The sequence below is a fragment of the Hemicordylus capensis genome, chromosome 2 (assembly GCF_027244095.1).
Source record: "Hemicordylus capensis ecotype Gifberg chromosome 2, rHemCap1.1.pri, whole genome shotgun sequence".
NCBI lineage: Eukaryota > Metazoa > Chordata > Lepidosauria > Squamata > Cordylidae > Hemicordylus > Hemicordylus capensis.
The window spans coordinates 111,326,955-111,341,754 of NC_069658.1; the positions used below are offsets into that span (position 1 = coordinate 111,326,955).

Consider the following 14,800-nt stretch of genomic DNA (forward strand, 5'->3'; position numbering starts at 1 on the left):
CATGTGTTGAAAGACCCTCAGAGACTTCATGTGAAACTGGTTTCCTAGTGTTATGAAGGTTTCTTGCTGGCAGTAATATTGTTGGGTTTTAAGGGATTGTTGACTTCTTCAGCTAGGCTGTTCTACTCAATTCATTAGGGTAAACCTGAAGAATTAATAGCATTTGGTATTTGAATGGAGCCAGAACTATAGGTGGCACCATTCCAGCACCTCAGTCTGTCTTCCAGTTCAGAATGGAACTTGGAGCATTGTCAGTGTTGGCTTTAAGCCCATGTTCTTGGATGCTGTTCCCCAGTGTGGGAACAAAGAACGCAGTTCAGTCTTCAACCACATTTTAGTGTGTGATGATGGAAAACCAATTAAAGTGTAGTAAATGAAGCCAAATCAAAATAGCATTAGAAACCGACATACCAAAATACATTATTTTGTGTAAGCATCTGGGATGCAGATATCCCATTTGGTGTAAGTTTCATGTTAGGCAAAAACTGAGTCTGGCATGTGTAAACTTGTAGCAATAATAAATTTTGTGAATTCAGGATTTTAAGATATTTTATTCAGGGAAGATCAGTAGGGATATAGGCATACTTTTATTTCTTACAAGAAAGGTGCATTTGCTGCAGTTGTAACATAAAACCCTCATTAAGCTTAGTTGCAGATGAATCCCAATCTTGCAAGAGTCAGTTATTGTAAATGCCAGCAATTTAGAAGCATTGCATTGAGACTTTTTCACACTGTGGGACTCTTGCTGGCTTTATGAATAACATTGAGACCTTTGCCTTCTCTTTTAGACCCCTTTCAGAGGTGGCTACAGTAGCTTAGAATTTGGACAGAAGCACAGCAACTGCTGATGTGGCAGTGCAGGCGAAGCATTCCTTCCTGTTTCTGTTGGCAACATTCACTGGTAGTTTAAAGGTCAAAGCAATTGAAATACTAAAGCAGGCTCTCAGTGAAGTGTGCCTTATTTATTTATTTATTTATTTATTTATTTATTTATTTATTTATTTATTTATTTATTTATTTAAACACATTTCTATACCGCCCAAACTCATGTCTCTGAGTGGTTTACAACAGAATATCTAAGCATGTTTTTTTAAAAAATGTTTTTGGTGACCACATTGCATATGCTGCATTCCTCTTCAGTTGCTGATGCCAAGGGAGAGGCAGGAAAAACTGATGGGATACTACGGAAGGTCTCCTGGCCTGTGTATTCCAGAACTTCCATTGCCTTGGACTGAGGGGTAGTTTTGGGGTCTGACAAATGGCAGGTGAGGCAGGACTGTGCTTCTCCTTTGCCACATTCCTGATCTACTTTGGTCCTGGTCATCCCAGGAACATGCCCTCAGTACTTGTCCTATTAGGAACTCCTGCCAATGGCAAGACTATTTGCTGGGTGCCAGGGAATAGGAGGAATTGGGGAAGGGGGCACCTGTTTGAAGTTGTGCTAGATGGGGCTGAAGGCATAGAAAATTCACTGGGGGCAAAGAAAACCAGCAAGTAACAGATGTGCCACATTTTTCATCTCATACTAGTAGATTTCAAGGTGTTTGTCACAGTTGCTCCTGTCTTTTTCTATTGCTGTTAAAGCTGAGATCAATAGTAAACACACACTAAGCCTTGATCAGGCATTTGGCTGGTATTTGCCTAGATAATTCCACTTTGGACAAGGACCTATAAAGATGCCATGGCCTACTTTAAGTATTGGCGCCCAATTCATTTGATGTGGATTGTTTATTCCTTGTTGTAGTTCCTCTCTGTTGTAGAAGAGGATTGTTGTAGTTGCTCTTCTACCCTCTGGACTCTTTAATCAAGCTTGTCAAATTCTTTTTTGAGACAGCCATCTCTGGTTGTTTTAAAACTACTTTTGAAAACACACTTGTTTCATCAGGCTTTAGTTGATGGTGATGATTTAAATTAAAGTTTTAGTTGCAGTAATTTTAATCTGTGTTATATGATTTTTGGGTTTTAGCTGCTGTTTGTTTAGATTGTAAACCATGCTGAGATTTTATATAGGACGGTATATAAATGTGTTAAATAAATAAATATATGTTGAGGTCACCCTGATAATTGTGGTGACCAGTATACATGCCAATATGTTTATTTTGGACTTTGGTTCTGATCTTTTTTTCTTTTTCTCTTTGCCTCTGTGACTAGAATACTGGTCAGAAAACCTGTTGTCTGATATTTTTGACAGATCACTTGATGTGGTAATCTGGTAGACCTTATGTGAGGTCTACCAGATTTCATACAAGGGCAGAGTTTGAGGTTTGAAAGGTGTAGGCTTGACCTTTGGAGCAGCAATTGTCCACCACTGTCCAGGACTAAAGGGAAGCTTGGAAGTGGGGCATAGGGCTAATGTTTATCCTAGTTAGTGAGAGAGATATTTAGGGGAAACTGGGTCTCTTGAAAAGAAATGAAAATATTAGTGCCTTAAGAAGAGCAGCATGCCACCAAATCTTAAATTGCTAGCAATTCAACTTTTACTAAGAGAACTAGCTCTTTGCATTGACTTCATGACCAGTTATGATGATTGCCTCAACACCTTCCTTTTTGGAAAGGCCATTGAGTTACAACTTGAGGCATACCTTGATGCTATCAGCTTCCTGGACCCTTGCCAGGCTAGTTCTGGTCCAGCTATGGAAGAGAGACTGAATTTGTGGTTTTGGGACTCTTGATTTCTTAACTTGATGCTGGAGGAAATTATACCTTACTGAACTCCAGAACATTCATCTACTTAGAATAGCTTTGTCCTGAAAAACCTGGACAGTACTAAAAAAAGAATGTCCATCACTTTATCCACATCCATGAGCCTTCCTCTTTCCTTGTAAAAATAGTCTTAGAGTTACTGAACTGATTCAGTGCTTGGATTCTATTGCAAAATGGTTTGTTCTTACAGTTTGATTATCTGACAGATGATCAGTGAAACAAAAAGTATTGTTCGCTGTTAACAGTAATGTGTTCTCCTGAATCGTGGTGGTGTTGAATAAATTGTTTATAGAAAAAAAAATCTGCAGGTAATTCAAGGGAATATAACTGAGAAATAATTGTACCCATAGGATCACAGAGCCTTCAGTGCTTGCACACAATAGAAGTGAGTTTAGATTGTTGTGGCAACTATAATGCTGATTGTTTCCTAGTGGAATCTTTCCAAGCACAGTTGAGAATTACTTTCATGTAGAATGTAGTATTATATACATTAGTATACATTAGAAAATATATGTACAGTATTTATACACAACTTAACATAGAGCTATTTGGCTGGCATCCCAGAGGCAACTTTGCAAAGCCCTACCTTACCATCTGGTTTCCTAAAAAATAGAAGATGGCACCAGACCTTTTGCACAATGCTGCACTACTGGTGGAAGCTCATTCCATGAATGGGAGGAGAGTTACACACATGTAAGGGGTCCTTCTGTTTGCTCAAGAACCCATTGCACAAACGCAGCTCTCCTTCTGTTCATAAAAGGAACCTGCTGCTGGTATAGCGCTGTTCTTCAGGTCTGGGTGCTGCTGCAGTTAGCAATATTTTAAACTAAAACTGCTAAATATTCAGATATACAGTGAGGATTTTATGGATATAATTTTACAATTAAGTTGACACAAAAATGGAAATAATTCAAGTAATGCATTCTGCATTTGGACAAAGCCCTTCCCATTACACTTTCACGGTGAAAAATGATGCCATCTGATAGACAACTCAAGATAGTAGAGGGGTTTTTTGCTTTTCATTCTGTAAACTTAAGTGTTTACCTTCTAACTAGAATTGTGTATGCAGTGTATTGTATAGCCTCTCTTCTGGTCAAAACTTGTAGCTTTATTTCAAGAAATGCCTGAAATTGCCTTCTAAAATCTTTCAGTGCAGTGTCTTGATTTTTTTTTTATTTAAAGAGGAAGCCCGCATATGAAGGGAACACCACACTATAAGGAAGAACAGTGTGCTCCATCATTGAATCTAGAGAAGAAGCAAGTGTTGGACTTGCAGGCATCTATAACCAGGTATGCTGAATTTTCCAGTATTGCTTTCACTGCCATTACTGGACATACGTCAGAATCCGTGGTATCAATATCTAGAAAAATGATTTACACAACTTACAAACACTTGTATTTATAGAATCATGTGAGAAAGTTTCCACCTTCTCATTTGAGATAAATATTTTTAGAAGTTCTATTTACCTCCTCTACAGTCAGTAGTCTCTGCATAAGATCACATTATTCACCTAATAAGTTGTAATCTGAAAATAATGTCAGTTTAAGGTCATGTATTATTATTAGGGATATATATGTAAATGCAACTCTGTCTTAATAGTTTAATTTATTTATTTTTTACTTCATTAGCTGCTTAGGAAATGCATGTATTGAAGAGTGAAGTATGCATATGTTAAATAAATGCTGGTTTGTTATAAAAGCCTTAATTTATTTGTTTGCTTCAAGTGCAGCAGTTATTAACTTTTGCCGCAACGATGAAATGCTGCTTCATCTCAAAATATTGGCCTGGGAACTTGGCATAGTTTGGGGATTCTGTTGGTGTACCGAGCACCCTGTTGCCCAATGGACTCCCTAACTGAGTAGATGGAGCTGGTCGTGGCGCTTGTGTTAGACTCACCCAGGCTTTTGGTGTTGGGTGACTTCAATGTTCACTTCAGGGCTGGCTTGTTTGGTGCAGATCAAGAGCTCATAGCAGCCATGACAACTATGGGCCTATCCCAATTGGTCACAGGGCCAACACACACTGCTGGTAACACCCTCAATTTGGTCTTTTGCTCAGAACAGGGTGGTGTTCCGTGGAGTGTCTCCTGCAGTGTCTGCATTTTCATGGACAGACCACCATCTGGTTAAGGTTGGTTTCAGGGCCACAACCCACCTCTTCAGGATGGTTCACCCAAGAAAGCTGCTAGATCCTATAGGATTCCAAGAAGCATTGGAGAGTTGTTGGTTTGATTCTGCTGGTGATTCTGTTGATGCCCTGGTGGAGACCTGGAATAGGGAGCTTACCAGGGCAGTAGACACCCCTTAGCATCTTTTCCACTCTACTTTGAAACTAGCTTCATGGTATAATGAACAGCTAGGGGAGCTGAAGTGGCAAGGGAGAAGACTAGAGCATCAGTGGAGGAAGACTCGACTTGAATCCGATAAGACATTGCATAAAGCCCATTTAAAGCCTTATTCTGTGGCAATATGTGCAGTGAAGAAGCAATTTTATTCTGCATGTATTGCGTCCGCAAGTTCATATCCAGCAGAGTTGTTCAGAGTTGTGAGGGGATTGACTCAGGTTCCCTCTTCTCTGAACAGAGATCTGGATTTCGCATTATCCCACTGTTATGCTTTGAACAACTTCTTTGTGGATAAAATATCTTGCATTTGAGCTGATTTGGGCTCCATGGTTATGACAGGGTCAGCTGCAGAGGGATTCAGTATCTCCTCTGGTTCAACTAGAATGGGTCAGTTTCAGTTTGTTACTTTTAAGGGTGTGGACAAACTCTTTGGAGGTGTTCGACCTACTACTTGTCCTTTTGGATCCTTGCCCAGTTTGGCTTATAACATCTAGCCAGGGAGTTTGTTAGAGATGGCCTAGTTGACATCATAAATGCCTCGCTGAGGGAGGGCAGGATGCCTCCATGTTTGAAGGAGGCAACTGTGAGACCTTTGCTTAAGAAGCCTGCCCTAGACCCTCAGTGATGGATAACTATTGGCCAGTCTCCAACCTTCCTTGGGTGGGCAAAGTAATTGAGAGGGTGGTGACTGATCAACTCCAGGCAGTTTTCGGTGATACTGATTATCTAGATGCATTTCAGGCTGATTTTAGAGTGGGCTGTGGGGTGGAGACAGCCTTGGCTGGCCTGATGGATGATCTCTACCAAGGAATGGACAGAGGGAGTGTAACTCTGTTGGTTCTTTTGAAACTTTCTGCGGCTTTCAGTACTATCAACCATGGTATCCTTCTGGATCGCATGAGGAATTTAGGAATAGGTGGCATTGCTTTGCAGTGGTTCCGTTCCTATCTCTCAGGTAGATTCCAGCTGGATTTGTTTGTATATAGTTTCTCTCTGAAATGAGAGCTATTGTATGGTGACCCTCTGGGCTTCATCCTGTCTCCAATGCTGTTTATCATCTAAATGAAACCTCTGGGTGAGATCATCAGGAGATTTGGAGCAAGGTGTTAACAATATGCTGATGACACCCAAATCTATTTCTCCATGATGTCATCAGGAAATAGCATAGCCCCCCTAAATGCCTGCCTATAGGCCGTAATGGACAGGATGAGGGATAATAAATTGAAGCTGAATCCAAGCAAGAAGGAAGTACTCATGGTAAGGGGTCATACTTTGAAGGACGTGATAGATCTTCTTTTTCTGGGTGGGGTTGCACTCCCTCCGAAGGAACTGGTATGTAGCTTGGGAGTGCTTCTGGACTCAGGCCTCACTCTGGTTTCTCAGGTTGAGGCAATGGCCAGGAGTGCTTTCTATCAACTTTATTTGATATGACAGTTGCGTCCATTCCGTGAAGATAATGACCTCAACTGTGATGCACTCTTTGGTAACCCCTAGGCTTGACTACTGCAATGTGCTCTACATGGAGCTGCCTTTGTATGTAGTTTGGAAACTTCAGTTGGTTCAAAATAAGGTGTCTGGATTGGTCTCTGGGGAAGTCTCTTGTCGAGACCATATTATGCCTGTTTTAAAGCAACTGCATTGGCTGCCAATAGGTTTCCAGGCATAATACAAAGTGCTGGTGATTACCTTTAAAGCCTTACCTGGGAGAGTGCTGCCTTGTGCATGATCCTCACTACACATTAAGGTAATCGAGACGAGGTCCGTATACCACCAGCTCGTCTTGTAAATACCACCAGCTTGTTTTGCCTTCTCTATAGTTGCTCTTGGCCTGTGGAATGCGCTCCCTGTAGACATTTGTGGCTTAACATCTTTACAAGCCTTTAAAAGAGCCCTTAAGACTCACTTTCTTAGCCAAGCTTTTAGTAATCTCTGAATGTTTTAAATGTTTAATAGTTTAAATTTTTAAATTTCTGTAATCTCTGAATATGTTAAATTTTGATTGTTTAGTAGTTGGTTTTATTCTGTTTCTATTGTGTTTATTTTTGTAAACTGTGTAGAGCCTTTGGAGTCAGGCGGTATATAAATGAAATGAAATAAATACAAATAAATAAATAAAATAAACTTTTAATATAAATTAATTTTTAAAATAATTGCTCAAAGCTGGTATTGATATTGATTGGAAATTGTTTGCAAAAGTTCACCCTGTGTAGCAACAGATAAAAATATATATGCTAGTACTGTATTCATCTTGTCTGCAAAAATAGCCATCTTGAATGGCGGATGGATAAGCATGGTGGTCAAGCCCTTAACAATATACTTCAAAGCACATTATAGCAATAGCAATAGCAATAGCACTTACATTTATATACCGCTCTATAGCCGGAGCTCTCTAAGCGGTTTACAATGATTTAGCATATTGCCCCCAACATTCTGGGTACTATAAACTGAATCAGTAGCAAATTTTGATTAAAAAATGTAAAACAAAATGCATTGCAGCATCCATTAAAAATGTTCTCTCTCGAGATGTTCATTTTGAAACTCAAAACACACATATCTTGATATGTTATTGTGGGAAAAAGTAGTATGGGAATCGTCTGAAGATAATGTACGTAGGCCTACATCTGTTTTCTTTATGATTATTGGATTGCTAGGAACCTTGGTATAATATCCTGGTTTACCTGGATGTTACAAGGTGACAGATTGCTGACAGTTAGATGCCAGCATGGTCTTCTTTGTGAGAGTCTTCACAAGCAAAACTTGCTACAGGAACAGGAGCCTTGTATGGTGTCCAGGCCTCATAGCGGGATGAGGAGAGAAAAAGACAGTAGGAAAGGGGAAAGTGTCCTTTGTCCTCTTTCCTTTCTTCTTGAAAAACCCCTGTATAATATGAGGGTAACTTTTACCCTCACAGCATGCATTTCCCGCAACCCCAATTCCCTATTCTAGGATTCTTACTGTAAGTGGTTAGGGCTTGAGCAGGCAAATTGCCTTTCTCCCTCTGTCTTTGGTTTTCCTACTCCCTGGTCCTAAACATCCTATAGGTCTTGGAAGCTCGCAAGGCCATTTTGAATTTGCTCTCTTTTGCTTCCAGATTGATAGGTATGTGACCATTGAGCTGGCTAACAGAAAGAACAGTGATAAACTGGTACTGAGAGTGGTGTGAGAGAGTCTCACCCGGATCAGTGTCTGGAACCATTAGTATTACTATTGTCCCGTGCTCTTCTGTAAGCATGGAGTAATATAAAAATGCTTTATAATATCATTTATCTCTCAAATAGTTAAGTTTTGAGATGCCTTAAGCAGTTTAACTGTCTCATTTAATATTATTATAAAGAGATGGGTTTTAGTGGTATACAGAGATGGTTTTAGATTAATTCCATTAATCTGGAATTTTTTGCAATATATTATACTAAAAATAACCAGAACTATAGATACTTCAGAAACATTGAAGTAGCTTGGAACAGAATACTCGGATTGCCAGTAGTGCTGACTTTCAAATATTGTGGAATTATATGAACTTGGACCCCGCCCCACTCCATTTTTATCATGTTGGCACGAAACAGTTCATTAGGTCAGCCAATGTAAAAATAAGCTAATCTGCTAGTGATACAAGTAATGGATTTTTCTCTTCCCTCAAATGATCTTTTCATTTGATAAGAACACAGCAGTGTTTGCTCAGTGCTGCACTCCTTCTGTGATTAGCTGACTAGCTAACCTTTTCTTAAATTTGCCACACATACACAAAAAAATTATTGCTATGCATTATTTGGGAAACTCCCTAAACCCTAATGTAGAAGGAATAAAAATCAAAGCTTGAGGCAGACTCTACTATTTTCAAGGTATGCAGAAAAGGGAATTGGAATAAATAAAATAATGATTACTAGCCAACACGCACAGAGCATCTGCACGCTCTTTGGGGCCGGCTGTCCCGTCCCCCCCGTCTCACTGTCTCTTGCCCGCCCTCCCTCCTGCCCCACTCTCTCTTGCCCACCCGCCCTCCTGCCCCCTTCACCCTCTCTCTAGCCTCCCTCCCCCCTGCCCCACTCTCTCTTGCCCTCCCTTCCCTTCCTCTCCTCCCTGCCCCACACCCCCACCTGCACTGAGCAACTTACAGCCAGACCTCACCAACGCCACAGCCAGGTCCTCCTTACCGGGTGGCGGAGGGCCGAAAAGGGCTCCACCGCCGCCGTTCCTCCTCCCAAGCGGTGAACTGGGGAGTCCCGCTGCCAGTTTCCCTCCCACTCCAGGCTGCAAGCAGCCAGGTCCTCCTTACCAGGCGGCGGAGGACCAAAAAGGGCCCTACTGCTGCTGTTCCTTCTCCTGTGTGGCGAACTGGGGAGTCCCTCTGCCCGTTTCCCTCCCGCCCCAGGCTGCCTCACTTACTTCCCCGCCCCCTTGCCCTCTCGCTGGTGCCTCCTCTCCCCTCACCTGTGCCTGGCCATCCTGCCGCTGCCTCCTGCTCCCGGCGGCCAGGCCGGGCCACTGTTGCTGCCACGTCGTCGTCCTCCTCCTTACCCGGGATGGCCAGGCCGTCCTGCCGCCTCCACCTCCCAGCGGCGAGCCGAGGCCGCCTCCTGAGGCCGTTTTGTGGGCCACCGCAGCCATATTCTCTTGCTTGCAACTCTCACCCAAGGCCAGGAACTCTCTCAATGTGTCGCGAGAGTTTCACCGCCAAATCCAGGACACAAATGCCAGCTAAGAGAATTGAATATATAGATGGCAAGTGCTTCATTTTACCATGTGGTAGTTGGAAGGGATTACAGCAAGGTTCTTATATATATATATACTGCTCTTTGCAAGATTAATTTGTAAAGTAGTAGTGTAAAGAGTATTTGTTGTGGTTACATTTTATGTCCCTTAGAAACCAATACACACAGGATGTGACAATATTTATCTATTAACATTTATATCTCGCTTTTCCTCCGAGGAGCTCAGAGTGGTTAGAGGGTAGAGGAAGAGGGACTTCCCATCTACCTCCTACTATTTCCTAAGCAGCATCCCATATATGTGGCTTTTATTTTCAGATTTGTGTAAAAAATGGTCAGTAATCTGCCATTGTGGTGAAATTCCTCTATTGGCAGCAAATGTCCCGTGCCATTATGAATATGAGTGAAAAACATACAAAAATGTATGAACTTGTGTAGCAAAGTAAGCTATAAATTTGTTTGGTCTAGAATGACTGTAGTGAGTAATATACTTTTCCTGTAGTTTACAGTCCATGTTGGAGGACCTGCTTGTTGCTACTGCTGATGGTTTGCTCCATCTTATTCACTGGGCTGGCATGACAAACGGAAGAAAAGCCATAAACCTCTGTACAGTACCATTTTCTGTGGACCTACATTCTTCCAGAGGTATTTATTTCTCTCCAATTGGACATAAATGGGAAATGGGGCATATACTGAAAGGGACATATACTAAAACTCTTTCCTGTTCTTACAGTTTATGAATGTATTCCCTATTCTATTGTACTGGACAGTCCCACCTTTTGTTGTAATACTGTAAAAGTAAAGGTAAAGTGTGCCTTCAAGTTGATTTCGACTCCTGGCACCCACAGAACCCTGTGGTTTTTTAACATAAGAACAGCCCTGCTGGATCAGGCCCACGGCCCATCTAGTCCAGTATCCTGTTTCACACAGTGACCCACCAGCTGCCACTGGAAGCCACAGACAGGAGTTGAGGGCATGCCCTCTCTCCTGCCATTACTCCCCTGCAACTGGTACTCAGAGGCACCCTGCCCTTGAGGCTGGAGGTGGCCCACAGCCCTCTGACTAGTAGCCATTGATAGACCTCTCCTCCATGAAGTCATCCAAACCCCTCTTAAAGCCGTCCAGGTTGTTGGCTGTCACCACGTCCTGTGGCAGAGAGTTCCACAAGTGGATCATGCTTTGGTAGAATACAGGAGGGGTTTACCATCGCCTCTTCCTGCATAGTCTGAGATGATGCCTTTCAGCATCTTCCTATATCGCTGTTATCCGATATAGTACCAACGGGGATTCAAACTGGCAACCTTCTGCTTGTTAGTCAAGCACTTTCCTGCTGTGCCACTTAAGGTGACTTTGTATTATATGTAAATAAAACAGATGATAAAAGAGATGGTTGGTCATATGGCAGTGGCAGTTTTAAATAATTGACCATGTTCATTACCAGGTTCTTTTTTGGGTTTTGAAGATGTGCATATCAGAGAGATGGAATACTGTGCTACTCTTGATGGGTTTGCTGTTGTGTTTAATGATGGTAGAGTCGGATTTATTACACCAATGTCAAGTGGATTCACAGCAGAGGTATGGTTTCTTTATCACACCTAGCACTTCATTCGTTGCTTGGTTACACTTTCTAGACTGTAATTGAACATATCTTCTCCCTTCCTTTAGACTGTTATTAACCATCCATGATTGTGAAACTTCATATAATCCAACAGGTTTAAGAAAAATAGGATTATTTTGAGGGAAAATCCAGAGCAAAATGAGATTTTCACACTTTATTGTTATTGCTTCTATAAGTTTTGTGGCTACTAATATTCTGAATGGACCAGTTCCCAGAGGCAACTTTAGAAGAAATAGTAAAATACAAAGTGTGTTCTGATGTAGCAGTGTCAGAGGAGCAGTTCAGTGGTAGAGCACGTACTCTGAATGCAGAATGTCTTGTGTGTTTCATCCCAGTTATTTGGAAGGGGATGGGGAGACCTGTATGAAAATTAATGGTCTGACTCTATATAAGGCAGCTTCATATATTCATATATGTCTAGTTAAGGGTATGGTATTTCTATTTTATCTGCTTGCTTTCTAACACTCATTCTACATTATCTGCCTGACTTTGATCTATATAATTAATTGATCTCCTTTATTTTGCATTCTGTGAATTAATTATTTTAAAATATTTTATTCTCTCTAGTACAGCACATGGTAAAAGCTTTAAAGTTTCTGTACTCCATTAATTGTGTTAGAAGCATAATTCAAGCCTTGCAGAATAACTGCTTGGCTTAAATTTATTATTAAAACTGAACTGTGTGTTTAAACTACAGCTTTTGAGACACTTCAACTATGGGCTTGTTAAGATGAATAGTGAAGTATAAACCAGGCCTCACTTTCAAAGAACTACACAGTGAGACATAGCTGACATTTGAGATTTCAGTCTCTGACGAAAGATAACCTTAGGATATAAAGCCTTGTTTGTTGCATCCCCATTTGAGCATTTAAGGGACTGTGCAGTATGCATAGTTTCAAGATGGCACATACTCTGTTCAAAATGAAACAAGTTTATTTTGGATAAAAGTCTTTGTACCATATCTTGCAGCAGCTCCATGGCATTTGGGCACAAGATGTTTTGGATGGAACCTGTGTGGCTGTAAACAACAAATACAGATTAATGGCATTTGGATGTGCAAAGTGAGTTGTGTCTCTCAACCTAGAATATAAAAGGAATGAAATTGGTGTATTCTTTGCAGTAGATGTGTTCTGAAACAAAGCTGAATGTAAAGTTTGTGAACCCCTAGTTAAGAGTTGTCTGCCCTTGTTCTTTAGTAAAGGAAAATACAAAACATGCTCTGTCTCAGGGAAAGTGGCTCTGGGGATGTGGTTATTAATGGAGCAAAGCACTTTGCAAAGCATATGCCAGACTGGGAAAAACTAAGCTGTCAATTGTTTACTGCAGAGCAATCCCCGCGATGTGGCATGTAATTTACCTTTTAGTGCTGCATATATCTTCTTGTTAAACAACTCTTTGTCCTTAGAGTATTCTAGATATTCCAGTGGTTACATTGGAAGTATCAAAACAATGTTGTCTGTTGAATGAGCTGAGGGAGGAACCAGATATTTCTTAGAATAGGCAGGATTTCCTCCCCGCATGATTTGATGTGAGGTGGGGGACAGCTATTGAATGTTACATACTGTTGTACTTGATCTATAAATACTGATTTATTTTTATATAATCAGTGCACATACCTATACACAGCTTTTGTTGATTTTTAATTGGCCTTTTACCTGATTGAGAGAAAATATGGAGTAAATTTCAACAAATTGCTTTAGCCTGAAAGTTACTGTCTTTGATCCAAGCAGTGGTACTGTGATTCAGAATTTCCCTTTGATTTTCTCTTTAATTTTCTACTGAATAAAATGTCAAGAAACAGTGCTTAGATCTTGGCTCATTGGTATTAGTAGAATAAAAAAAAACACTTTAAACTAGGGAATGGTAATGTTTGTTTAAACCATCGCCAAGAGAAATCAGCTATGTATATATACTGATTAATTCTGAACTTGAAAAATCATGGTTAATTTTATACTGAAAGTATTTTTTGAAAATAAAAACGCCTTCCACTGTCTTGTATTCCCATGGTCTTTTAATCATGCTTAGTTTTATTGCTTCTTTGGTAAGGCTCATTTCATGCCTACAGCTGAAATCAGGTATAGGGTTTGAGAGCAAACTGTGGAATTTCATGGGCCTTATTTGGTTATCACATGCAATTTTTTCAATTGTAGGTTTGAATCTAGCCTGTTCCTATGAATTTGTTAGGCCCCATTGAGTACAGTGGAACTAACTCCCAAATTAATATACATATGACTGCAGTCTTTGTAGTATTGTTCGGTAATGCTGCAGAACAAATGCTATGATGTGGTTTAATATGTTAACTTGGCAAGTCTTAGATTGAAAATACACATTTTTAAATGTTGACAATTTATATAATCTTTTTCAGTGGTTCAGTGCAAGTATATACGATAGATAATACCACAGGGGCCATGCAGCTGTCTCATAAACTGGAGCTGACACCCAAACAATACCCTGGTGAGTTTAGTCATGTTAAAACTAATATTAACTTTTGTATTTCTTCTTGAATGTAGCTTATCATTTAGTATAGCCAGTTACTTATTTGACAAATGATAGCTAGTGACCCACCATCCTGATGACTTCATCTGGATAGTTGCAGATTTCATCATTTATCTCCTTTGCGTTAGTTTGTACAAGTGGAAAATCCTTTGCTGCACATTGAGCAAGTTTTCTGAATCATATATTGTCCACATGATGCTGAACATTTTCTTTCTGTATCTGCAATTGGTGCAATATATACATTTAAAATATATATATTTTAAATTTTAATTTTATTTTGGCAAGATTAAGAATGAATTCTTCCTAAATTACTACGAGATGAAGAATTATAGGAACACAGGAAGCTGCCATATACCGAGTCAGACCATTGGTCCATCTAGCTCAGTCTACACGGACTGGCAGTGGCTTCTCCAAAGTTGCAGGCAGGAGTTGCTCTCAGCCCAATCTTGGAGATGCCAGGGAGGGAACTTGGAACCTCAGATGCTCTTCCCAGAGCAGCTCCATCCCCTAAGGGGGATATCTTACAATCCTCACACATGTAGTTTCCCATTCATATGCAACCAGGGCTGACCCTACTTAGCAAAGTGGACAGGTCTTGCTTGCTGCCACAAGACCAGCTCTCCTCCCTACCTAGTGTGACTAATATGTTCCAGCATAATATATAGTATGTGAGAGGTGTAAGCATATGTTTTCATATACAAGGATAGTGCTGAATGAAAAGACTGAACAACAAAGAACACTTGACAAACTAAAGCAACAACTTTAGTGCTGATGTATAGGAGGGTCTCCAAAGTAGTTCTTACATGCATATTCATCACTTGATGACTGCAACATCAAATGATGACTTGTATGTATGAACGAACCATTATAGATAGTATCAACTTCCATAGTGTACTCTGTCATCTCCAGCATAATGCTATAAAGTCAATTCA

At 40.5% G+C, this 14,800-nt stretch overlaps 1 protein-coding gene across 3 annotated transcripts in view; it reads left to right on the forward strand.

Moving 5' to 3' along the window:
- Nucleotides 1-14,800, forward strand: part of RIC1 (RIC1 homolog, RAB6A GEF complex partner 1) — a 93,757-nt gene that overhangs the window by 24,859 nt on the left and 54,098 nt on the right. For 2 of the 3 annotated variants that reach the window (XM_053297563.1, XM_053297565.1), the window contains exons 4-8: nucleotides 3,886-3,993; nucleotides 10,257-10,399; nucleotides 11,196-11,329; nucleotides 12,342-12,433; nucleotides 13,738-13,826. In XM_053297563.1, the coding sequence (XP_053153538.1) occupies nucleotides 3,886-3,993; nucleotides 10,257-10,399; nucleotides 11,196-11,329; nucleotides 12,342-12,433; nucleotides 13,738-13,826 (566 nt within the window). The remainder of the gene's footprint in view (nucleotides 1-3,885; nucleotides 3,994-10,256; nucleotides 10,400-11,195; nucleotides 11,330-12,341; nucleotides 12,434-13,737; nucleotides 13,827-14,800) is intronic. The other variant, XM_053297564.1, reaches the window with a different exon arrangement.